The 25,582-nt window shown below is 46.3% G+C and overlaps 1 protein-coding gene and 1 long non-coding RNA gene across 4 annotated transcripts in view; one reads left to right on the top strand and one right to left on the bottom strand.

The window, feature by feature from the left end:
* The window catches only part of LOC137478813 (uncharacterized), a 154,747-nt gene that overhangs the window by 106,935 nt on the left and 22,230 nt on the right, over nucleotides 1-25,582 (bottom strand). For all 3 annotated transcript variants that reach the window (XR_011001810.1, XR_011001808.1, XR_011001809.1), the window contains exons 2-3: nucleotides 17,945-18,079; nucleotides 16,132-16,246 (exon numbers count right to left, since the gene is read on the bottom strand). This is a non-coding gene — a long non-coding RNA (uncharacterized lncRNA). The remainder of the gene's footprint in view (nucleotides 1-16,131; nucleotides 16,247-17,944; nucleotides 18,080-25,582) is intronic.
* On the top strand, nucleotides 23,392-25,394 carry JUN (Jun proto-oncogene, AP-1 transcription factor subunit). Its single transcript, XM_068198875.1, has one exon. It carries the CDS (start codon nucleotides 23,775-23,777, stop codon nucleotides 24,717-24,719), a length of 945 nt encoding a protein of 314 aa, XP_068054976.1. The 5' UTR covers nucleotides 23,392-23,774; the 3' UTR covers nucleotides 24,720-25,394.

Below are 25,582 nucleotides of genomic sequence, written 5' to 3'. Positions count from 1 at the left end.
TGCTCACTGCTAACAGAAGAATGGTTTGCAAATGAGTTGCTTTAATCCCCAAGGAGTGTCTCCAGTGCCTACAATTTGTATGGTCCCATTGTACTCTTGTAACAGGTGTTTCACTTCCACGAAGCAGTTCCGGGTTTGCTGGCAGTGGAATAAGCTGCATCTCTGTGGAGTGACAATCTATAATCTTTCCTACACCTATTATTTTCCCTTTTGCCCAAATCATACAAAGATACTGATTAAGATCCATTAATAATTTATCAATTAGAAATGGAAAGTTAAATGCAACAGACTAAACAAATCGAAGAAAAAAGTAAATTCTTCACATCTGCATTTCCACTGTGTCTGAAAATTCAGAGATTTTGACCTGCCAGGGGAGATAAGTCTGTATATAACAAAATCATGTAAACCATTCACATCCCCTTTCTGTGGTTTCAAGAGGATAATACTCATATCCTCAAAAGAATCACTTAACTTTATCTCCACATCCTACAGTGATTCAGTCTTTGAAAAAAAGAGTTGTGATCCGAGTTCTTCTTACATACCCAAATTTCATACAAGACACTGGAATAAAATATTGGCATTTACAACAAAACCACAGCATGGTAATTCTATAAACGATTCCTTCAGCTTCTAAGACCCAGTTGCCTTCAGTGGACCACCACTTCAAACCTGAACTTTGCCGACTGGCTTAGCAATTTGTTCCTGCTATCATGTGACAAGTTTTTGAAGCTCACATGTGTAATGGGGCATTTGCTGCCAGTATCAAAAGAAGGAAAAAAAAAATTAAGAAATGTAGTAGAACATGAGGTTCCAATTGTCTGATAAGCAGAAACATCTGTTGGAGTCATGAGCAGTTGATTAGTGGAGTTCATTCCCAGGGTAAGGCTCCAGTAGATCAGCTCTTCTATCTAAGCATAGGATCGTAGTCACTGGAAGCATTACAAAGAGGTACAAAGAACAGGCAAAAGACACAGAAATAATTTCTTAAGGTACCAGGATCCTTAAAAACCAACACAGCTTATAACACAGTGGTCTTGGGCACTGCTTCACATGATATCAGCATGTAAAATTAACAGCTTGTATTTAAACTTCCCCACAACAGCTAAACATCTGCCAGTCTTTCAGCTATAAACCTACACTGGGTTTAAAGCTGATAACTAGAGACTGTAAAAATTCTGCTGGAAGATAAAACACAAGGTACAAGCCATCAGTCTGAGCATGTTTTGTACTTGAAAAATAATCAGACCAGTACAGGTCAAAACAATGACAAAAACATGAGTTGTTTTTTAAGATGCTGCTTGGATTTCAACCTAAAGCTTTTCCACCTCATTACACTAAGGCAAGGATTAACACCTGGGAGCATTTACACAGAAAGCAGAGGCTGATCAGAATTGCTAATTCAGCCTGTAAAGCTGCAGTGATACTGGATGGATAGAGATGTATAAACTTCTCTCATTAAGGTCACTGTTGCAGATTTGTGCTCACAACACCACAAGTCTTGGCACCCAGGAATACAAGAAACCACCAGGAAGAGGATGTCCTTAAGGCTAAGCCTCTCCTTCATTAACTTGAATATCTAATTGTAGGTTTACTGGGAATCTCAGCCCTAGCTCTTGTTCAATTCCTGGTGTCAGTGGCCTGACCTGACCTCCCAGTTTCCTGGTGCTCCATCTGCATCCACCTGTCACCCCATGCCTATTCCCCATCCAGGAATGGGGTACTATTACATTAAAAATAACAACTAAAACTTGGTAGACAGCAATTTCATTTCCCCTCCTGACTTTACTGACTATTTTGTCCTCACCAAACCCATAAAATAACAAATACAAAATACCTTGTGAGATTGGTGGGGATTGTGTTCAGTTTGATTCAACTTACTGTACAACCTTATCACAATTTTGGGAGATTTTTATTATTCAGAAATAAAAGGTGTCCCCCTTTTATCATGAAGGACAAACTTCGAAACTTCCAAAAGGCTACACTTACCTAAGGAAATTACATTTTCTGAGGGGTATCGGGGTTGATTTCAGGCTGTTTTCAGTCTATCTAAAGCACAAGTACCTCTTCACACTTCTAAAGTAAAATTTGTATTTTACTGTAAAAATTATTATCAGATGTTCCTAAAAGAACTTGTTTCCATCTGAATAGATGCAATATTTACAAGTATTTTTCTGCCTTTCAGAAAGTACTGACCTCCCACCCCTGAAGTCCCTTCCATGCTTTCCAGTTCCCTGTAAGAACCTTTCTCTCATTAAGACCTTGCTATGTGCCTATTTTTTCTTACTTGAGCTTACAGGCAGGAGGGGAATTCACCTGCCAGCACCTTTCTTGAGGTGCCAGTGAAACCAGAGATGTTCACTGGCTCTGACAACAGATCCAGCCATCCTTCCCTAGCTGAACATGTCATCAGCTTCTGAACCCACATGTTACGGTGTGTGAGTCCAAGCACGACCTCCTTTGGCTTTTCTAAGCACGCATGTGGATCCTCTTTTCAGTGTTCCTTCCTGAGAATAAGAGTGAAATTGTGTCGTCCAAGGGCCTTTTGTTGACCTTCACGACTGGCCCTTTGGCTAAACCTGACTTCTGTGGAAAAGATACATTCAGTTCTTCTCCCCTCCCACACAGCCCGAAACTTTCTACGTGTGGTTTCTCCCTTTGTTTCTTCTACAAATCTTTTTTGCCATTCCTCACTGTGCACACAGACTACCTTTCACGAATTGCCTGAACTCACTGGATGCAAACCAGATGGAACATAAACTTCAGACACCTACACAGGCACGGCTATATGCCTAATAAGCTAATTATTGACTTAATAAATTCAGGCCCTTAGCAAGGGTTATTGTTTCAGGCCACAAGCTGCTTTACCATGAACACTTAAATTCTCTAATATAAATAGTTTACACCCGCCTATCTTGGCATATGAGCAGATAAAGCTGAAGTCCATCCACAAAAGACCAACAGACCTGCCCTGGGTCACTCTTATCAGGCCTAGAGGCTTTCACTCCCTTGTTAACTTTACTAGTTATATAAATGCCACCTTTTGTCCAAAACTGCAAGCACTTTCATGGATTGCCACCAAGATTTAATGACAGACTTTGTTGCTGTGAAGACATCTCATGACATAAAAATTCCATTGCATCAGCTTGCTAATATCATAAAATTAGCTTCAATTTATATCAGAGACCTAAATTCCCAAAATTATTGGCTCTGCTGCACCTCTAGCTCTGTGATGAGGATAAGCTCTTAGTAAGAAACAAGGGCTGAAGTGAAAGAACTTTGGTGAGCCACAATGTTTCTAGAAGCCTTGGGGATGCTGCTTTCTTTCCACCAGGATTTACAAACAATACAAACCTCTAAACGGTCTGCTGATCGTGAGTGAGCTGGGGGGCAGCTCTGTGCACCTCAGCATCAGAGGTGGAAGAAGGTGCACTTAATCAGAGCAGAAAACTATCTTTCTGGGGTATCAGGGGAAGATGAAGACACAGCTCTGTCCCTTCACACTGTACACACTCATGGCTTGTGCCATTAATTGTACTGCTCCAGGAAACACACAGAGCCTTGGCTGAACAGAGGTTTGGGGATTTATCCCATTTTTTGGCTTAGGAAGGATAAATACCACCAACGCTCAACAGCCAGGATCTGTCTCATCTCTGCCTCCTCTTCCTGAGAACGGGTGAAACAGCCCCTGTGCAGGAGCTTTGGGCTGGACAGAACAAAAGGAGGGGCACTGGAAAGGGCTGTGGAGCCCCAGAGCCCAGGGAGCCGAGGAGGGACTGCTTGGTTTCGTGTCTGTCTCCGTTATGAGTAAGAGGGCCTCAAGAGCCAGGGTGTGGCAGCCTTTGGCACGGGCAGAGCGGGCACAGGAGCTGACAGGGGTTTCCTCCAGGACAGGCTGCAGTGAGAGCCAGGGCAGGAGGTTCCTGTGCCACTGGGAGCCGGGCTCCAGCCTCTGCCAGGGCTGGCTGACTCATGGCGGGGGGAAGGCAAGACTTGGCAACCTGGGCTGTCTCACACAGCGTCAGGTTTTGTTCTCCAAGGGATAACCCAGCGACTGTGTGGCACAAGGCCAAGCTCCTGAGCAAAGGACTACAGCCCTTGTCCCTCTCTGGCCATTCCTAACAGCAAAGGACCGCATCCATTCATGCAGCACACAGGCCTTGACACATCCTCATCCTCCCTGCTCCACAGAGGATGGGGGGAGGCTGCACAGGAGTGGTGCTGATGGGACCAGGACTGTCCTGCTCCTTTCCCCTGCAGCAGTCAGACCTGGCAGGCCCCAGGAGCTGGGAATATCCTCCTGGGACAGGACACCACTCCCACGCAGCACAGCGAAACCAGGGCTGTGATTCACAGGGGGAACCACTTCCCTTGGGACAGAGGTAATGGCTCCCATTTCCTGCTCTTTACCTACACAGTTTTTAAGGTTCCCATCCTCACCACAAGCATCACACAGCTTGCACAACAGTGTTTCTGGTCAGTACCTTTAAAGCTGGGATGAACCCACATGTGAGGAGAGCCCTGGGAAATGCCACCTTCCTTTTGGTAAACTCCTTCAGGATCACCATACATTGCTCTTGGGGCTCATGAAAAAAAAAAAAAAAAAAAAAAAACAAAAAAACAAAAAAAAACAAACCACTCAGGCCCTGTGAGTTTCATTAAGCCCCCATTTTACAAGTGGATAATGCACCCATGGTCTGGCTCCTGTGATGTACTGAGCACTGGGACCTGTGGCTGGCACTGTGCTCTCTGCAAAGGGGTTGAGTGGTTACTCAACCCCTATGTTCAAAGGATAACATGACATTTCACTGCAGTGGGACTGACTGTGAGATTAGAGTCAGGCAGGTGAAAGGGCTCAGTGCTGAAGTCTTTTCTGGAAAGCAATCATCTCAAAAAAGGTTTGAAGCATGATACCCCAAAAGGAGATACAATTAGGAGATACATTCACCATTTTTACAAAGCACCAGATCATAAGATAACTTATGTTTAAAGGAACCCCAGAAAGACATGTCGTTCAACCTCCTGCTCGAAGCAGAGTCAGTTATGAGGGCATACCTGGTCACTCTGGGCTCTGACTGTTCCATTTGCCTTTAGGATGCCTGTTGCAAGCATTGATGAGTTTGGGTTTTGCATTAAAACAGAAGAATTGCACTTAGTGAAGAAGAAATTATAACAGCCTTTGAAATAGCAATGAATATGGTCCACAGGAATGAATTAACAGCAAAAGACATCCCAGTGCTAATTCCTCTGATTTCCAATCTGCTCTGCTAAAGCAGTGAATAAACTGAGCTCTAGTGGTTGACTCTCTAAACTCCGTAAGTTTGCTCTCCACAAGTGGCAATGCCATTGCCAGCCCTGAGCACATGGGTTTGTACAGTTTACACAGAAACACCCTTACCAGCAAAGTGTATTTGCTTCCTGGCCAAACATACTATCAGTAAAATGTTGGCTCTTTATAATCTGCCTCCAGAGTCCATCCCTGGAAGCAATAAGCTATTGGTTAAAGATTCCTTAGATTCCTAGTGACGTTTCCGATAATGGTCCCATTTATAAACACAGATTACCGTTCCTACGCAGGGGTTGAACAGCACTGGCTTGTTCTAAAGTGTGCTTTACCCTGGGTTATCAGAACAGTAGCTGAATTCCTCCTATGCAAAAGGGCAAATTCAGATACCTTTAGTCACCTTTTTCCACCACGAGTCTCACTGAATTAACTGAAGATTGATGATCAGACAATGAACAAAGGGTTGAGCCTGCACACAGGGCTAACACGAGGGTAACCATTATACCATGGGACTTCAGACCACCTCTGCGGTGGAAAGGGCCCCAAGTTTTCTAAATTTCACCTTCAAATCACAACTTTTCCCTGTTTTATCACTATGGTTAAAGCAGTGAAACCTTCTGAGGAAGGTACGTTTATATTTTCTGAATTCCACAGTTTAACTTAATTCACGTACTGGAAGGAGACTGTCCTTGAGTTCACTATAACTGCATTCAGACAAAGGATTGCAGATGGAATAATCTAGAAAAAATACCAACATCACTAAAGGTCCTCTGCCTTAATGACAGAGTATGAAGACAGGCAACATTTTTCACTTTAAAAGCTACATGAGGGCACTTTCTGAATTCAGAATACATAGTGTGTTTCTGGCAGTCCTCCCACTGTCATTTCACGTGTTTGTCTTCCCAAAACCACACATCTGCCAAAGCTCTGGGTCACAAAATATGACACAAGGTGTATGCTGGGACCACAACCAACAGCCAAACAGAAATGCCAAGGGGAAGAACTTCTTTATTGAGTGGTATTTCCTGAATTCCAACACAACCTTTTCTGGCTACCCACTACCTTGTTTGGCAGAGGCAGGAGCATCCCTTTGCCATGGTTTTCTTAAACTTTTCTTTGCATTGTTTAGTGTCTTAAGTCTACAGCTGTAAATGGTTCTCCTAAATTATCAAATTCCATAGGTGTGTGTCACCTCCTGCCTCGTGGTACCAGAGTGTCTATCACCCTCTTCCTTATTGCCTGATCAACGATCCCCTCTAATCACCCTCTTCCTTATTGTCTAAATATTTCCTTTACTACCATTCACACATGGGAATAACTTGTTTTAACGTTTTACATGACAGATATTTCAGAAACCAGCACTATAAAACAACATCAGAATCTCAGAGCAGATCTCAGCTAACAACGTGCATTAAATGAGTGTATGGCAATCTCCTTTTTCTTTTCTTTTTTTAATCTATATCATCAGTACTCTTAACCCCACCTACTAAATCCACAGCACACACCTAGCAGTGATATAAAAGGAGCTAGAAAACTTGTTATAAACTCAGAAAAACAGATTGAGATGGTGTTCCAGATTCATAAAGAGCAGCATTTCATCCCTCCACTGCAGAATCCAGTTTTATAATAATTGTTTGTGCTGCTGACTTCCTTCAACACCTGTGACCCTGCTTGTCGTGGCCTCATTGCCTGCTGGAAACTTGGCAAAAGACAAGAGAAGAGATATTAGGGAACCAGCGCTACATCCTGAGAGAGGCCATAATGTCCAAAGGTTGAGCAGGATTGCCAGGAGCAGCCTGATAAAGGAAGGAAGCATGTGGCTCTGAGCAGACAGACTGCTGCACCCGAGCACAACATGTTCAGAGCTGGAGCTGCATCCCAATGTCTCCCACACTCCACAGAGCACACACTATCCAGGGACTCTTCCAAACAGTCCCCTTGAAAATGAATTATTTGAAGCCCCTTTTTGAAATGAGCATGTAACTGTTCAGTGCCAGAATTTCAAAGATCTTAAATTTCATAAAAACATTCCTCTTTGTTAATTCAAATTAAGGTAGGATGATTTGTTGATTTAATAAAAGAAAAAAGTCTCCTATAATGCCCCTTCTGAATTAGCATGTTCAAGCCTTTCCAAAATCCAGCTCCAGTAAAGAACTTGTCCTTAAAAATCTATCAGACTGTAACTAAGCTTGTCACTTGGCATGTGAAATAAATAAGCCAATAATCAGATCCTTCAGAAAATTTCAATTAAACCTCTAAAACTGTCTCATAAAATACCCAGCATTTGAAGAGTTTTTACTCAGAAGGAGAGCACGGCACCTAAAGGTTTCACATTAGGAAGAGCATGGGGCATTAATACTTGTTTTCCCCCTCTTTCCTACTCACCACTCGCTCAGTTACACGAGCACAGTGTTTAGTGATGCCACTCTGTGAATGTGAGCAGAAAACCCTTCCCTGGCTTTCAGCACGGATGGAACCAAGAGCCCAGCACGGCCCCACAAAGGAGCGAGCACAAGCAAAGAGCGGGACTGGCAGCCAGGGCAGGGAGGAAAAAGGACACGGATTGCTTTGGGCTCATATTGCTGCTGAGCACTTTCTATTATAAAACCATAACCTAATCTGCTTTCAAGCCTCTGACTCTGAGCTGCTTCCCACCGTGCGGCTCCTTCCCTGCGCGGATCCTACAGGGCTCTACCCCGCTCCCAAACCGCGCGGCGCGTCCGACGCCGCGCTCTGTTGTGTTTTCATTAATCACTCAACAAGAGAAGCCCAGCAGTGCCCCGAAACACAACATCTGCCTGGAGAAGCAGCAGCACAGCCCGTAAGGACGGCTCTCCCTGTGAGCCCTGGCTCGGCAGTGCTGTCCTCCCTGGGGAGCTCCGCTGTGGGAAGCAGGAGCAAGGAACTGCCTTTTTAGGACTGTGGTTGAGCAGGCTGGGAAGAGCTGGGGCAGGATCAGGGCTCTGGCAGCAGTTCCCTGGCCTTATAAGGACAAAGCCAGGTATTTTCCCAGGCAGCACATCCAGGTGAGGCCCAGCAGGGCTTCCCAGCATCTCCGGCTACCCAGGGAGACCCTTGGCCACTGCCACACCTGCCCGGTGCAGACCCACAGCCCCGCTGTCCCCAGCCTCAGAGCATTTCAAATAGGCCTTATTAGGAAACAGGGAAGCTTAATTAACTAATTGAAAGATCGTTGTGAGATCTGCAAAGCCAGATGGTTTGTGGGTGAACCGTTCTTGATATTAATGTGACATTTTAAGGCATTCACAGCAACATTTTGGAGCGCAAGTCTCTGATGTCAGGCATCTTTTTAGCTACCTACGTAAGAGGGAAGGTTTCCAGAGGTGAGGAGCAACTGGATTCTCCAAGGGCTTTGACACCCAAAACCTCAGCAATTGGTTTAAGCAATCCTCAGGAACACACATAATTAAGACTCCTCCCCAGTTGCCTAAAAATTAAGGCCACTTGACAGAAAAGCCAAAAGGTTTTAGTTTCATTCAGTTTAAGTGAGATTTCGTGTTATTACCTGTTTTGTTTTTCCAGGGAGTGAAACAAACTAAAGCACTTCAGGACAAATTCATCTATATAGGAGATACATTTGAACAGCCCTGAACATGAACTCTCCCATATTGTTGCTCTTTTTGCTTTCCTGACTCTGATTTTTATAAGTAAAAAGAAGAGGCTGAGACTGAAATAGAAAAAAAGTATCCCCTTTCCCTCAGCAATATCCATTTTAAAATTTGATTTTTGAATCTTTATCAAAAAATGGTCACAAAAATAGAGTACCACTGAGTATTTTTCATTAGGGAAATAAAAAAAAAAAATTCTTTTAGATATAGTTAAAAAATAATAATTTGCAGTGTAAAGTTAAAATGGGACACTACCCACCCAGGATTAATCCAGCTTCTCAGTTGTGATTAAGAAATGGCACATTGAAATTCAAAGAATTACCAACATATTTTGCCATCTTAAGTTTTGTGAGGCTAAACTTTGATAACTGCCTGCCTGGAGATGCTGAAAAGTGTGGGTTTAGCTGAAAGCAGCTATTTTAAACTTAAAGATATGAGAATGGCTTGACAGTTTTGATCTATACAGCATTTTAAATCCACGGAGAAGTTTCTGCTCTGCATCCCAAACCACCGCACCATTTGTACCTTCAGGTAACAACCACAGCAGGAAGACCAAAACTTGTATTCCTCTTGCCACATCCCACTTGCAACACACTGCCAAGAAAACATGGGGGAAGTACTAATTTCCCCTGGGTAATCACAGGGCCTCCATTTCTAGGATTCCTTGTGAGAGGCCCATCAACAGAAACAAGGTCACGGACAACAGGAAAAATGACACGAATTAAATAAATTAAATATGTGACAAACTTAGTCTGAGCTCAGACTTGTGTGGGACTTTCTCCAGTTGTTGACTGGGCTGGGATTACATTTTCATAGCTCCAAAGGAGCACCAGGGCAAGGCCACTTTCAGAAAAGGAATAAAAGTTTTGACACCAGGTTTCATATTGTAAATTTCTCCTTTAAAATAACCTGCTTGCCCAAGCAGTTCAGCTGCCAGAAGGGGAGAGAGGCTGGGGAACTTTATTCCCTTTTAAAAGCAATGAGTGGGCTGTGCTGCTCAGGTACACCAGGCACCGCTCCAGAACCAGGGAGCCTTGGCTCATTAGGAGCAATTAAAAAAAAGAATTCTGAGGGGACTTTAAAAACAACAACTTCCCAAAACAAAACATGCATATGTACCACATGCATTTGTTTATGCAGCTGTAATGAGTGATGAAATCCATTTATGAGCTGAAGTCACAAGATTCCAAGCAGGTCTTTGTTTAATCTCAGTAAGTCATGACATTTCCCTGCTACTTATAATAATGTGATTTGGATCAACATTTTCAAACTTTTGCACCTGTGTTTTAACACTGCTCACCATCACCAACTGCACTTCTCTGCTTCCCTGCAGACAGAACAGGCTGCTCTGGAGGCCCCACTTTGATCAAGGACCCCAAAAACAGATAGAGAAACGTGGGTTTAGTTGAATACACGCCTGCAGTTCTTGAATTCAGCACATCTTCTGCAGTTCTTGCTCAGACTGAGACTCTGGGCAACCTACAAAGAGCGTAAATAAAAATCAATGAGACCATTAGTGGGATGAATACTTAGAGCATCAGCCCTTCTATAACCACAAAGTCTGCCCAGATGGATGCCCTTAAAAGACTTTCAGAAGGTTTGCTCCAGACAACGGCTCTCATTCCAGCACGTTGCTGCGACTTGGGAGAATAAAATGAAGATAAATGCAGCTGCTTACATTAATGCAGCATTAGTGCCCTCAGTAACAAAGGTAGGACAGAGCATGCAGGAAAATAAAAGATTCAGCACAAATAACTATTAAGTTACATGTTTGGTGTATTTATAAACAGTGCCAGCCTTTAGATGTATTATTATATAGCGTTAACATCAGTAATCCTGCATATAAATCAAGACCGTGTTTTTAGCTTTGATATTAAGGAGGAGAAAAAGGGCAAGACCAAAGACATTTGGCACTGCTGTTTTTGTCATTATGCTGCTTTTAGCTTTGCAAACAGCTCTGATGTTTCGTGAGGATCAGATCAAAACTAAATGAATACAGCTCCACTGGTAACACAAACAGAGCGGGTTTGTATCAGTTCTTTCAAGAAGGGAAAAAAGCTTAGACTCCTGGGCTGAACAAAAAGTCAGTGTAGCCAATGGACCAGGACAGGGCATCCCAGACAGAGAAAAGTTCTGTGGGCCTGTGAGGTGTGAGGGAAATTGTTGCTCCAGTACCTCTGTCCGTTCTGTCTCTCCTTTGGCCCGTTCACCTCCTGCTCTCCAGAGTCCCAGAGGAGCCAGGTGGATTTTCCAGTGTGTCAGCAAGCCAAGATGGCAGGAGGATGTAAGGACAATGCAAGGATCTTTCACCTGGAATGTTTTGTTCCAAGCAGCCTCTTTTTTATGTGCAAACCCAGAAAGTACAAGACAAATTGTCCAGCAGGTTGAACCTAAATTCAGGAAGGCTCTAACAAGGCCAAAGTTAAATATGCATAACCAGCAAAGTCTGTGCATCACCCAACTGGCAGCAACAAAGTGTGTTCCTATTCCTTGCATTTTTTACCATTATTTTTGTCGACATAGGAAAATAATATGCACTATTGACTCAGAAATTTATTTATGCTAGCTATATTAATGGGAAAATAAACTATCTAGGCTATAGGCTATCTTCCTGCCTAATTCTAAGTCTATAAGGATTATATTTCATATTTCCCTTTTTCCAAAGCCCTTTTCAGTTACTTTCCTTTCTCTTTTGGGATCTACTGTATCAGAATGTCCAAAAGAAAAGGACTGAAGTCAGTGTTAAAACTGAAAAACACCTATCAGTAAAACCCATTCTTTAATATGTGAGCCTGCATTAACTAAACCCAGCTGAAAAGTTAAATTAAAATAAATAACTGTGAGAGTTAAATAAACAGTTCCCTTACTGGATTGGTTACAACTGACTAAAACTTTTCTTCCTCTTTCCACATTAAAGAAGAGCCCTAAAACCACATTTTGCATATTTTATTAGTTCAAACCTTTTCTAACCTGGTTCCCAGGTCAGACCAAGTCTAAAAAAACTTGAAGAAGTGAATCTAACATTGTTCTAAAATAACAGAATCCAATGGAGTGTGAACAACAGGACTATCAATAAATGTCTGCTCTTATTCCCAGACCCAGAGTGGAATTTAAACAACTTTTAGCCCCTAAGATTCACAATTTATTGAGCTGAACTGGCACACCAGTTTTAACAATCAATGTCACCCATCTGACGCCTCTGAGCGCTTTCACCAGAGAGAGGAACTGCACATTTGGAGAAAGAAAACATTTCTGTGATTGTTTTAAAAATCACAGTTGAAAGTTTCTTGAAAGGTCAGAAAGCGAGTTCTCCTGGTAGACACAGATTAGCAGCAGAGGGTAGGCAAGGTGCTCAGGGTGTATGGGAAGGGTAATCCATCAGATTGATAGCACCACTATGTATATGGCACAATTATATCTTATCTCCCCAGCCCTGCAACCAAAATAAACCCCATGGAAGCCTTGGAGTCTGCTTCTGTTGTCTTTAAGTACACACCCCTTAGGGCGGCGACCCGGGACACACCACAGCCTTTCTACCTCGTGTAAGACAAAAGCAAAACAAATATAATCAGTATTTTTCCTCTTAGGACTCTCACTGAGCCTCTTTGATGTGTTTTCCCTAATCGTTTTCTCTTTTTAATCATCACACTCAGGGGTTTCTGTGAGCTTATTATGGTTTGGGTTTTATGTAACCTCTTCCAGGCGGGTGCCTTCCCAAGCTCCCAACACAGCAACTGCTGTAACAGTACACAGCAACTCTACACCAAGGAATACCTTGGCCAAATGAAACCAAAAGGGAAATTTAGATGAGTACATTCTGCTTAGGTTGGAATTTTGGCTCAGACACAAGAGTTCACACTCGTGGTCTTGCAAAAAGAAGCTCTAATGGAGATACTGAAAATGAAAGTATCTCTTCTACTTCAAAGCTGAAAATCCGGCTGCTTCTACAAAGTGTTTTTCTGCTCTGGGAAATTTTACTTCTCTACACCCATTCATGAAGGGGAAATCCTTGGTCCTGCGAGTTACCTGTGGGTTTGCCATTCACTTGACTAGACCTGAGACTGCCAGTATGATTTACTGGCATAAAACCAGTTAAATTTAAATTTCCAATTTCCACGTGGCTGCCTGCCAATATTTCTTTGTCTTAGGAGCAATTATTTACATTTTATCTTGATTCTCTTTAGCAACATTCTATTTACATAGAGAATCCTTCGGTGGATTACTACATTCTCTTCAGTTTTACCTAAGAAGTCCATTGGTGTCCTATAGTTCAAAAATTGTCCTGATCCACTATTAACAAAATGACTCAATTTAGAACAGGCACCACGTAAAACTCACATAAATGGAACACCTATAAAACGTCCAGCAAACAGCTGCCCCCCCTCGTCTAAGCTGCCAGTAGATCAATGAGGTTCTAATTTCCATTTATCAGCTAAGAATTACTGCTATCACTGAGACTCGTTTGTGTTGTTCCACGTCAGGACGCTGCCCGTGGAGGAAGCAGGAGCTGGGACAAGAGCTGAGAACATTTCCTTCATGTGGGAAGGTGCCCTGCTAAGAAACTGCTTATTGAACCTGACAGCAGGCGTGTAAGCAGCATCAGAGGGAGTGATCACACGTGTACTCCCAATAAAGGGGAGGACAGGGCGGTGAAAGTCAGAGCTATTACAGGACAAATACAAATTGTTTTTAATCTCCAGGATACGAAAATATTTTCTGAGAGCTCCCAGTGCTTGGGAGAGGAGGGAGGGAAAGAAAGGGAGCAGTAAGCTCTGCTGACACTTTTCTCATGGTTTCTGTCCCCTTTTGTGGGAAAATCATTCTAGAGAAAAGCAAGAGAGGATTTGGAAACTAACAGAAAAGGACCTGCTAAAAGGTACTTTGCTCTGTAAAACTTCCCATGGGGCCTGAAAAAGCACCCTGAGCACGCCCTTTATCACACAGCTTTGCATATGAAATGCTGTTTGTTCCAGAGGCAGTTGCATATTTTTACCTGGGGGGTTATTCCTGTCAGTTGTCCCGATTACTGATGTGTGAGAAGCAAGTGAAGGAGTCAGAGCTACCACAAAGCTAGATAGAACTATTGAAGTTCGTGGGATTTCCAACATTCCCCCTCCTTACCCCAAAACCTTTGAGTGAACACTGCCATGTACATTTTTTTGTTTGGCTGCCTGGTGGGCCACCTGAAAATCATCAGCACTCCGAGAAGAAAGCAGCTCTGGTTTGTTCAGAATCTCCTTTTCAGAAGCCCTGCCGTGCATTAGCATTTCCCAGAAAGGTGCATTGTTCTACCAGCTCCCCCGGCACGCTGCCGGGCCGGGCTGTTGCAATCCTGCCGCAATCCAGCGCAGAAAGCAGAACGCTAACGCTGGCGTGCTGCTCCCACGCCCTCCCCTCTCCAGGCTTCCCATCAGCTCCGTGACGGCCTGCAAGGCACAGGATTTATTTACACAACACCGCTCCTGAGACGGGCATTTGTTCGGCTGCGGTGTGGACGAGGCTTAGGGAGCCGGAGTGAAGGTGTACTAAGCATCAAGTGAGGATGGAAGAAGCGTTTTGAGACTCGCTTGGTGGCGTTTCCAGCCGCAGCACAATTGCCTTTTAGCCTGGACAAACCAGGGAAGCTGCTGGCTTTCACAGGGAGCAGCGGTTCCGCGAGGACTTTAACCCGGGGTACGCGGTGACACCCTGGAAAGAAGCACACTCCTCTCCGGCCAGCCATTCCGGTTTTTGCCGGGCTGGACGGAGCGGGACGCGTTTCCCAAGGCCGTGCCAGCCCAGGGAGGGGACAGCGTGGGAGCCGGAAGGAGGCAGGACGGGCTCCGTGTCAGCCGGCGTCATCCCCGGCTCCGCTGGCTCCCACCTGCGCTCCTCGGCTTGCCTTAAAAAGCATTGCAGTGTGGGGAGCACAACGTCCCCCAGGTGGAGAAACAGGCAGGGAAGCCCAGGGGCTGATGGAGCCTCAGCTTCACCTCCCCGCTCCTGCGTCTGCAGCACCCATCCTCTTCCCTGAGTGGGGTACAGAGCAGAATTCCCGTGTTTCACGTGGCCACCTTCTTGCCAAAGGACTGAGAAACTGGGCTGATTCTTTAGGACGCCACCGGTGGGAAGGTGGAGAGGTGCTGGTGGCTGTGCCTCAGCATCCTCCCCTCTGGGAAGCTGCCGTGTGATAATTCCTCCTGAACGAACAACTCCAAATCACTGTCAGAGCCCCTCGAAGCAGAGACTCTGAATGTAAAGAAAACAAAACAACCCCCACAAAAAGCAAGCGCTTAGCAACTGGGAGATGCTTGGTCAAAAAGGTCAAAGAATGACCAGAGAGTTAAACTGGCATAAATCTAAGCGCCAGTATATGCTCCACACAGTCCTGGGTCAGATTCAAAATGCATTACAAGGCTCACGAACCAATAAAAATGCCATTGATTGATGTCCTAAAAGCAAATGGGGGCAGTAACGAATGTTTTATACCAACAAGTTAATACTAGATCTTCTTCCAGATGAAAATCCATTGCTTCTCCGTACCTATTGCTTACTGCATTTTAAAAAATAAAAATAGTTCATACCACTTGTCCAGCATTTATTCCCCTCAGATCTGCCTGCTTTACTCGGACTTCAGTCTCATGATGCCCATTTTACAAGGAGGGAAATCAAGCAACAAAGATGCTAAAGGTGATTAAGGGTACAAAAGCAGGGAAGAGTACAATTCCCATTTGAGCTGACTCTCTTCTCCTGTTTTTCCTTGTTGGGTGTACAGAAAATAAGATTACTTTTCATTAAACTCACAAGGTTATATTAAAGAGGTGAACAGGTTTTCTTTGGCCAAACTTATAAGTTTTCTTAGTTGTCTTGAAGGGAAATATATTCCACACCAGTACTGCTTAAGGGTTAGGTGAAAACTCTGCTGACCAGTAACATAAATGTGAAATATTCCCCTGCTCTTATTAATATTTATGTAATAATCCAGGGCTGAAATTGGCTATCATTGAACTGACCTCAGATCTCTGACATAAATGCCTATTTGAAGCACCTGGCAATGGGCTGGGAGCATCCACACCCAGAAGTGCCTTGTCTGGGCTTGCAGCTCTGCCAGCCACACACCTTTTCCTACACAGGCTGCAGGAACTGGGAAACATCAGCACAAAACGTGCTTATGTAGAGCAAGGCTATGTTGTACCATTAACTCTTACAACACACGTGCTTCATCTCCCTCATATGACTTACCTGAACCCACAGCCCTCTCCTCACTCAACTGAAACCTCTGGAAATCTGTGCTGCAGCTAGTACCCAGCTCTCCAAATACCACACAGCACTTCTGGAATGGCTTTCTAGTTGTTCCCTATTTAAAAAAAAAAAAAAAAAAGTAAAATTTTAACCAATCTGAATTTCAATTTGCAGCCATCACAGCCTTTAGGCTTTTGCTTCAGCATTGTCCTTTTATTCTGAAAATTTTCCTTGATCTTATGAACTTGTTTTTAACATATTCAAATGTTATGGCTTTTTATATGTTTCATATGTTCTCAACAGACTGTAAACAGTCCTGTGAGCTGAGCAACCCATGTGCCAAAGGCACTGCCAGCTGCTCATGGACTTGTTCTAGCACACATGGGAACAGTGCTCCTGAGCCCACTGTAAAAACACAAGATCTCAGGCAGTGACCCTTATGATTCTGGGCTAAATTTCCCATCTCTTCTTCCTTTTGAAACAAGGGAACACAGAGAGTGCCAGCACTACTGCTGCAGTGTTGGCAGCTGCATATAAGTTTTACCACAGAACAGCACTTTTGAGAGGTTGAGCATCCTGGTTCTTCTCCTGTGGAAGTGCTGAGGGTCTGCTGCGGGTGAGGCTGGGACATTCCCAGCCGTGAGGGGACAGGGCTGCCCAGACAGGGAGGAGCAGCTGTGTCACTGTGTGACAGCTCAGCTGGGATCAGAGATCGAGTTGTTGTTTATTAATCGGGTGGGACGGAGGAAGAGAAGCAGTTCAGCAGCACCTTCTCCAAAACAGAAGCCTTGAACTCTGCTTGTGCTTCCAGGCACTGTCCTTCCCAGGCCATGCCCTTTCCTCCCTTCATTGCCTTCCTTGGCTCTTTGGCAACCCTAACTGCTCCCACACCATGACTCCAACACAAATGACTATCATCCACAGTGAATGTTTCCATTTGAATTACGTGAGCAGGCCCTCTGTAAACTTCCCCACAGGCTCCACCACACTAATCCCTGGGAAGGAGCAACCTGCAGGACCTACTTTCACTGTTGAATGCTTTCTCTGTTTGTTGCTGCTCCTGTCAGAGCCATTACCCAAATTCAGACAGGTGTCCTTACATCTGCCACCCAGCAGCCACTGCTGACATTCAGGACAGGAACTCGCTGTCTGTGTCCAAGCCCGAGCCCACGGGACTGAGCAGGAAAGCTCTGACTGCTCCCTGGAAATCCCTGAGCTCTGGGCTGCTTTTCACTGGGCAGCTCTGGTCTCATGCAGACTCGCTTCCTCCCCTTCTCCTGTTGCAAGTACTGCTTTATCCCAGGTTGCCAGGAGCCTACTGTGCCAACAGCTGCTAAAACAGAGCAAGGTGTCAACTTTGGCAGGATACCAGATTGTTTATTAATTAAAAATTTCAGCAGTCTGTATCTGTCCTGAGACCCTAATCAAAACGGAGCTATTTTACCAAGGGATCTGAATGGTTAAATCTAGTTATTCTGAGGCTTTCAGTCACAACTGGCAACTACAAATAAATCCATTTTGTTGACACTACTGTCTGTTTATTGAAATACCCAAAGACCACAAAGCTAGCTTCAGTTCTCCACAGCAAAACCCCACCTCAGTAATATGGGAACATATGCACTCTTCCAGCAGGATCTTCCCCCCTGAACACAGTAAATATCTTTTCAAAGGCGTTCACCTGCCTCCCCAGCACTCAGCATCAATATGCTTCTATTTGTATGGTACATTTTTCCTGCTGCCAGCTCCCAATGCCAAGCAGAGCCGTCTGCTTCCCATATGCCACCCGTCCTCCAGTGCCTCCTCTCCTGCTTACCTTCCCCCTCTGGGCTCCCACCGTGGATCAACTGCTACTCTGCCAGCCTTCTTGGTGTGTAGAGGATTTTTCCGACTGCAAGCTCCCCAGGATGGGAACTCTGCCCAACTCTCTATTTCCCGAGCACCAGCTAAGCTGTGGTATAGAAATAATGAGCACAGAGACATTATTGGTGTGACATTTTGATTTGTAACATCCCAAACATCCTTCTAGGGGAAGGTGTCCCTGCCCACGGCAAGGGGGTTGGGACAAGATGATCTTTAAGTTCCCTTCCAACCCCAGCCATTGCAGGATTCTGAAAAGCATGGGAAGCAAGGCCCCAGGGTTCCTTTCAGACTCATCTCTAGACAATGTGGTTAACTTCTACTTGCTCAGGGTTTTGGTCAAAAACTAAAAAATACATACAAGTGTTTGAATGAAAAAATATAAAGTTCATTACTTATTTGAAAATATATTTCTGAACACTTGCAGTGACCACTGAAATCCTCTATAGCAACAATAGTGAGAAATTTAGTATAACTAGAGTGAAGAGGTCATCCCATCCACTTTAGAGACAATCATATCACATCTTTCATTCAGATGTTGCTGCACATCAACATCCAGGGTTTGAATTGCTCAGGCAGCATTCCTAGGAAAATGGAAGACATTTTTAGTGGTTCCTCCCTCACTTCTGCAGCCTTTCCGTGTGTTTACAGCACTGCTGTCCTGCCCCAGAGGTAACCCAACAGGTCTTGCAAAGCCTCCTAACTTCGCCCCACCTCCACCATTCACAATCTTGCCTCTGTAACCTACTCATTTTCCCCCATTCCACAAACTATTAGTTTCAAAGAAATTCAGAGATTAATTAAAATGATTGGTGGGATGAGTAGGTGAGGGGGACAGGCTAAAGGGCTTGACAAGAAGAAAGATGAAAAGGACTAAGTGCGTATGGCTTGGTTATGCGATGACTAATGGAGGGTGGAGGAGATGGACACGATATTCATTTACAAGTGCCTGTGGTTCTGAAGAGCATTTTTCATGTGCAAAATGAAGACTCACTCAAGACTGGCTGGTTTTTTTTACAGTTTTGTTTCCAGAGTCCTCCACATCAAGCTGTGAGTCCCACTCTTCCCCCAGCCTATCCATTCCCACCTTTCCCCTGTGTCCCCAAGTGTATTGATTTGTTTTTATTTCAGCCTCAGTTCCTGGATCTCCACCTGGCCACAGGAGTCCTGCTGGGAGCAAAGAGCAGGAGGAGAGGCCACGGAAGCCGGGGGTGGATGAGGTGGCAGCTCTGCCACGCCTGTGCTGTGCTGCAGACTTGGACCCACTTGAACCGAGGACGCAAACACGCCCCGAGGAACCGGCAAGGGACTGGGACCAGCAGAACCTGGGAATGATTTTACTTCCACTTGGCCTAAGAAAGCTCTGTTCCTCGTACCCTCTCACTCCCACCTTCTTTCACTGTGCCTTGATGGAGTAAATAAGAGAAAAATACTTGTGCTTTCTGACTCTTCAAACTCTTGTCTCCCCCAGTAGGAGAAAAGTGGTCTATAGTGGTCTATATGGTCTATAGTAATTCCTTAAGCAAGTGGAAAGCAGTGTGTGGAAATCCAGGAATTCCCAGTTTTATTCACTTTAAGATATCACATTTAGAATGTGTGAAGTCCTGTTTTTAAAAAACAAACAAAAAAATCTACATAATAATTTTCTATACAATAAAGATGTTATGGAAACTTCTCTGAGGAGAAGAAAAAGCAAAATAGTCTGGCATGTCTAAAGAAAATTATATATTGAAATATTTAATATACATGTAATAAAACTATATGGAAAAAAGTTTTTTCTTTTTCTGTGAGCACTCTTTCCAATGTAAAAAAAAAAAAACAAAAAAAAAACCAAAAAAAAACAGAAACTGACATTTATCCTTTTTTCTTTCTTATTTTTTTTCCAAATGATTTTGAAATAAGTCAAAAGCATTTGAGATGCAGGAGTGAAACAAGACAGCAAACCCATTTATTCCTGGACACCAAATATAATTTAGATGGATGTGGTGTGTGTAACAAATTTTAATTTGTCCCTGAAAAGCCATTTAATTATTCAGATTATCTGATTGCCTCACTCAAGCTTCTATTGATTGATTAGAGAAGTTTATAAATCAAAATGTGCATTACTGTTGCTCAACGCATCGGCCTCTCAGAAATACAGGGCAGGGATTGGCAAGTCCTAGCCACAAGTTTGTTTATTGAGCCATGTAAATGGCTCTGGTTTGTACCTGGGTCAGGAAGTGTTCCTTCATCCTACTAAAGGAATATTTTCTTAAGGATGTCAGGAAAGGGGGAATAAAAGCCCGGAATTAATAGGTGTTTAATAAATCAGGGCATAGCCACCAGCTCCTTGGCTAATGGCCACGAAGGATCACTATCCATTGGTCCCACTTCTGGATCTGCTCCACTCTGAAGGTCTCAGTGCTGAACTTGGGACTGAAATCTCAGCCAAGCCCTCCCCAAGGTCCCCAGTTAGGCAGGAAATCCCCTGGGAGCAGCCAAGAGCTCTTGTCTTTGATTTCAGCGCTCTCCTGCTCCCCACAACCTTCACAAGCACCTTGGCTCTCTATTGCAGGCTGGGCCGAAGAACCCGCAGGGAGCAGCAATTACCGCAATGGGTGAAGCCCAGAGCCACGGGGCCCCAGCTCCTACACGTCCCCAGCAGACTGGAATGTCTGCTCCTGAATCCCCGCCTCTGCAAGAGGAAGGAAGTGCAGAGCTGAAATGGGTGGAGGGGGGAAAAATGAAATTAAATTAATCCATCCAGCCCGATCCAGCCCTCACTGAGGTTAATCGAAACCTTGCATTGATATCAGTGGGCTCCAAAGGCAGTTTTTCAGGTTATACAAAATCTCTAAAAAATAGAGTGGTTTAAGCTATGCTAAGCATGTTCATCATAGTCTGAATTTTGCTTTCTAGGACAGAAGAAACATGCAGAAGAAAACACCAAAAGATAGAACAACACAATCAATTAAATACATAAAGCTAATCAGAATAAATTTTATTAGTGGCATTTGTCTATACAGCAAATTAATTGCATGGCTTCCTATGCACCAGATACCCCCCCCATTTTTAGCTTCATTTGGAAATATTTAACATCTTTTATTTCAAAATAAAAATCTCCACACAATAAACGACTTCGATTTCAAATCTTACATTTCTTCAGATTTTCTTCCTTGCCTTTTATAAACATGAAAACTGCGGGGCGACACAGAGGAGATCATTTATGGGCTATCTCCGGGGGCTGTAACACCTCAAGGACGGCCACATCAGGTCCGACGAGATACCCGTCTCCAACAGGGGCCAGGAGTGGGTCCCTAGGGACGCACACGAAGCCAGGAATGCCCCCCAGGCACAAGTCATTTGCAGCTCTAGGATTTCCAGAGCCAGTGTAGATGCTCCGTGATTCACAGACCTTAAGTGATTTCTCTTCTGTGAATTCATCCAATCCCGTTAAAATCCCTCCTTGCCAGGGAGCTCCAGCGCTGAACCACAGCTCTTTGGTTTATTCCGAACCTGCCAGTTTCATTTGATGCCCCTTGGCTCTGGGGCCAGAAGAGTCAGCCACTGGTTGTATGTCAACATTAAATGAATTATTTTGAGTGCTCAGTGCATTAATGAATTCCCGAGATTTTCTTATGCATGTGCAGTAACTTAGTGCTGTTTGGCTGAGCAGTTTATGCAGCTGAAGTTTGAGTTACCTGCAGCCCAGAGAGATGCTGCCTCTGTGAAGGCTGTGCAGACACCAGCAGCACACAGTGAGCCCCCACATCCAGTCCAAAACTTTTTATTTTGTGCCATAGACTGTTTACACACTGCATGTATTATTTCCATCATTCCAGTTAACAGCAGTGCTCACCATGTGGCCAAAGTCAAGTGGGAACACCAGGGAAAAACGCAGAAGGAAAGATCCCCAACGGCTTCCGAGAGGGGAGCTGGACCTTCACTTTTCCTTCACAGATGCTGATGTTTCTGTTTGCTTCACTGCTCCTTCCTATACGGTAACTGGTAATTATGTCATTATATCCAGGAAAAAATAGAACTGGGGAATTTGAAAGTGTGCTTTCAAAACTGGACCTAAGTTTGTTAGCTTCACATGTCGTGAGAAGGGGTTAAAGCTGACAGACCAAGTTCTGCACTGACAAAAAGCTGAACAGCAGCAGGCAACAGCTCCGCGTTGGAAGCATGAGGAGCACTTGTTGCACTGCTGGCAATCAAACACAGCAGAACAGCCCTGCGGTCCCTGTGCCACCCCGTATTGTCGCCGTCTGTCCTCAAATACCTGCTGCACTTTACTGCAGAGGCAGCTGCCTGGCAGCAATCCCAAATCCCCGCCACCCCGAGAGCAGGGTGTGTGCGGGGCAAGGTAGGGAAAGCGAATCCCTGTTATCAGCGCTGTGCCCCGGAACGCCGCTCCACCGAGCAGCTCCCATCTGTTGCTCCGAGGGGAACATGCCAGCAGGGACTTTTCTCCTCCACCGCGATCCTTCGGCTCCAGCCCTTATTCTCCCTCCCGACTAACCTGCAATTCCACAGCAATACTGGGACACTGTCTAAAATTAGACCGTCGCTGTCCCCTCCCCTTGGAGGACGAGTCCAGAGAAACCCATCCGCAACCCGGCTTTTTCCTGTCGGGTTTTATTTCCCCTCCGTATTCTCCCGGTTATTCCCGAGGCCGGGAATTGACGTCCCGGCTCTCTGTAGAGGCAGAGCCGTGCCGGGGGGCGGAGGTGCGGGGGCGTACGCGGACAGCCGAGCCGAAACCCGCGGCTCCCGCGGGGCTGGGCGGGCGAGCGGGGACTCCACCGGCCCCGCGGGGGCTCAGCCCGGGGCGGGGAGCGCGGGGAGCCCCCGGTGCCGCCCCCGGCGCTGCCTGGAAGCGGCGGGGGCGGCGGGACGGGGAAACCACGTGGGGCTCCCCGGGAGCGCCACCTGAAGGGCCGAACCACCGCCGGGGGAGGGAGGAGCGGCGGAGAGGGGAGAGGGAAACGCACCGCGGCCCGAAACCCGGCGGAGGCAGCGGCCGCCAAGCAAACAAACAAACAAACAAACAAACGGAGGCACAGCGCACCGGGAGCGGCGGCGGGCCGGGGCCGGGGCCGGGGCCGGGGCGGGGCGGCTCCCCGCGGTCGGGGGGCTCGGTGCCCGCTGAGGGGGCGGCCGGGCGGCGCAGCCCGCGCGCGGGCCGCGGTAACCGGATCGTTCAAAAACAAAGACGTCAGCCCACAGTGCCCCGCGCGCGCCCCCCCGGCATTACGTCATCCCACAAGGCCCCGCGCGCTCAAGAAGCTTCTGAAGGGGGGGGTGGCCATGGCGACCCGGGCCGGGCCCGCGCGCTGGGCCCTGGCCCCGCCCCCCCCGGGGACGGGGCGGCGGCAGCCAATGGGGAGCGCGCGGGGTGACATCATGCGCTATTTTTAGCGGGCTCGCGGCCGCTGATAAGTGAAGGGCTGCACGGCGGGAGCGGGCGCAGAGCGCGGGGCGGGCGGGAGCGAGAGAGAGAGAGCGCGACCGAGCGCGGCCGCCGGGACGGTGGAGCGGGACTAGCGCGGAGCCGGGCAGGGAAAGTACTTGTGGCGGCGGAGCGGCGTCCCGGCACCACCGGCACGAGGAGGAGGAGGAGGAGGAGGGCGGCGAGGCGCCCCGCCAGGCCGGGCGGGCTCTCAGCGCGGCGGCGGCAGCGGCGATCCAGTAAGGCTCCGCGTTTCTCCTTCCTCGGCTCCGCGTTCCCCTTCCCCGGGAGGGTCGGGGTGCCCGCGGGGAGCTGAGCGGCGGCCGGGCAGCTTCCCTTCCCCGGACTGTGTTCTATGAGTGCAAAGATGGAGCCTACTTTCTACGAGGATGCGCTGAGCGCCGGCTTCGCGCCGCCGGAGAGCGGCGGGTACGGATACAATAACGCCAAGGTGCTGAAGCAGAACATGACGCTGAACCTGTCCGACCCCTCCAGCAACCTGAAGCCGCACCTGAGGAACAAGAACGCCGACATCCTCACCTCGCCCGACGTGGGGCTCCTCAAACTGGCCTCGCCCGAGCTGGAGCGGCTCATCATCCAGTCCAGCAACGGGCTGATCACCACCACGCCGACCCCGACGCAGTTCCTGTGCCCCAAGAATGTCACCGACGAGCAGGAGGGGTTCGCCGAGGGCTTCGTGAGAGCTTTGGCGGAGCTGCACAACCAGAACACGCTGCCCAGCGTCACCTCGGCCGCCCAGCCTGTCACCAGCGGGATGGCACCTGTGTCCTCCATGGCCGGCAGCACCAGCTTCAACACCAGTTTGCACAGCGAGCCCCCGGTGTACGCCAACCTCAGCAACTTCAACCCCAACGCGCTCAGCTCCGCGCCCAGCTACAACGCCAACAGCATGGGATACGCGCCCCAGCATCACATAAACCCCCAGATGCCCGTGCAGCATCCCCGGCTCCAGGCTCTGAAAGAGGAGCCGCAGACTGTACCTGAAATGCCGGGGGAAACTCCTCCCCTGTCCCCCATTGACATGGAGTCACAGGAGAGAATCAAAGCCGAGAGAAAGCGCATGAGGAACAGAATCGCGGCGTCCAAATGCCGGAAAAGGAAGTTGGAAAGGATTGCCCGGTTGGAAGAAAAAGTGAAAACTTTGAAAGCCCAGAACTCAGAGCTGGCATCCACTGCCAACATGCTCAGAGAACAGGTTGCACAGCTTAAGCAGAAGGTCATGAACCACGTCAACAGCGGGTGCCAGCTCATGCTCACACAGCAGTTGCAGACGTTTTGAAGAGACTCTTCAGCGAGAACTGTGTTGTGGTACAAGTAAAACAGGAAAAATCCAAAGTGGCAGAGGCATAAAGCTAATGGCAAAAAGCTGAGAGGCTGGGTCCTGCCTGTGCTCCGCAAAGCGCATGTGTGGAAAGACTGGCAAAGCCTTCGGCCGGAGCCGGGAGTGCAGCGGCCAGCGCTGCTCCGGGAAGTGCTGTTCCTGCTCGGATGAGATGTCAGATCTTCGTTTAACATTGACCAAGACCTGCATGGACCTAACATTCGATGATCATTCAGTATTAAAGGTTAAACTGCAATAGAAACTGTAGATTGCTTTATGTAGTATTCCTTAAGAAAAAAAAAAAAAAGTGGGAGGGAGGTTTGTGGGAGGCTGATAAACAAACAAAAAAAAGAACTGTTCTGCCTGCCTTCAAGTAAATTGTGTATGTACATATCTTTTTTTATTTTATTTTATGAAAGTTGATTAATGTCAATAAACTACTTCATGACTTTGTAAGTTATTTTTATGTTGTTTATTTGGGCACTGCCCAGTATTGTTTGTAAATAAGAGGCTTTTTTTTAGCACTCTGAGTTTACCATTTGTAATAAAGTATAATTTTTTAATGTTTCTGTTTCTGGAAAAAATTCTAGAAGGTTCTATTATATTTAAGAAAAATAAAAGAATTAAAATGTATTTTTCCCCTCACAATTTTTTTTTTTTTTTTTTGGCTAGTACCTTAGTTGGGAAAATGCCCTTTGGGCTGCACTCTGAAGGGTAAGGGATTATGCTGAACTTACTCTGTAACTCCAGACATGTCCTGGAGAAGGTGTGAGGAGGGGAGGGAGAAGCCTGATCGTCCTCACTAAACTCCCACAACTTTT

This window comes from Anomalospiza imberbis, chromosome 9 (genome assembly GCF_031753505.1).
Source record: "Anomalospiza imberbis isolate Cuckoo-Finch-1a 21T00152 chromosome 9, ASM3175350v1, whole genome shotgun sequence".
Classification (NCBI taxonomy): domain Eukaryota; kingdom Metazoa; phylum Chordata; class Aves; order Passeriformes; family Viduidae; genus Anomalospiza; species Anomalospiza imberbis.
Note: the sequence above shows the minus strand (reverse complement) of the source record. Positions and strands in the feature narration are given on the sequence as shown.

What these genes read in the sequence shown, in the direction of transcription:
- JUN (XM_068198875.1), top strand. Translation starts at nt 23,775, where the DNA reads ATGAGTGCAAAGATGGAGCCTACTTTCTACGAGGATGCGCTGAGCGCC.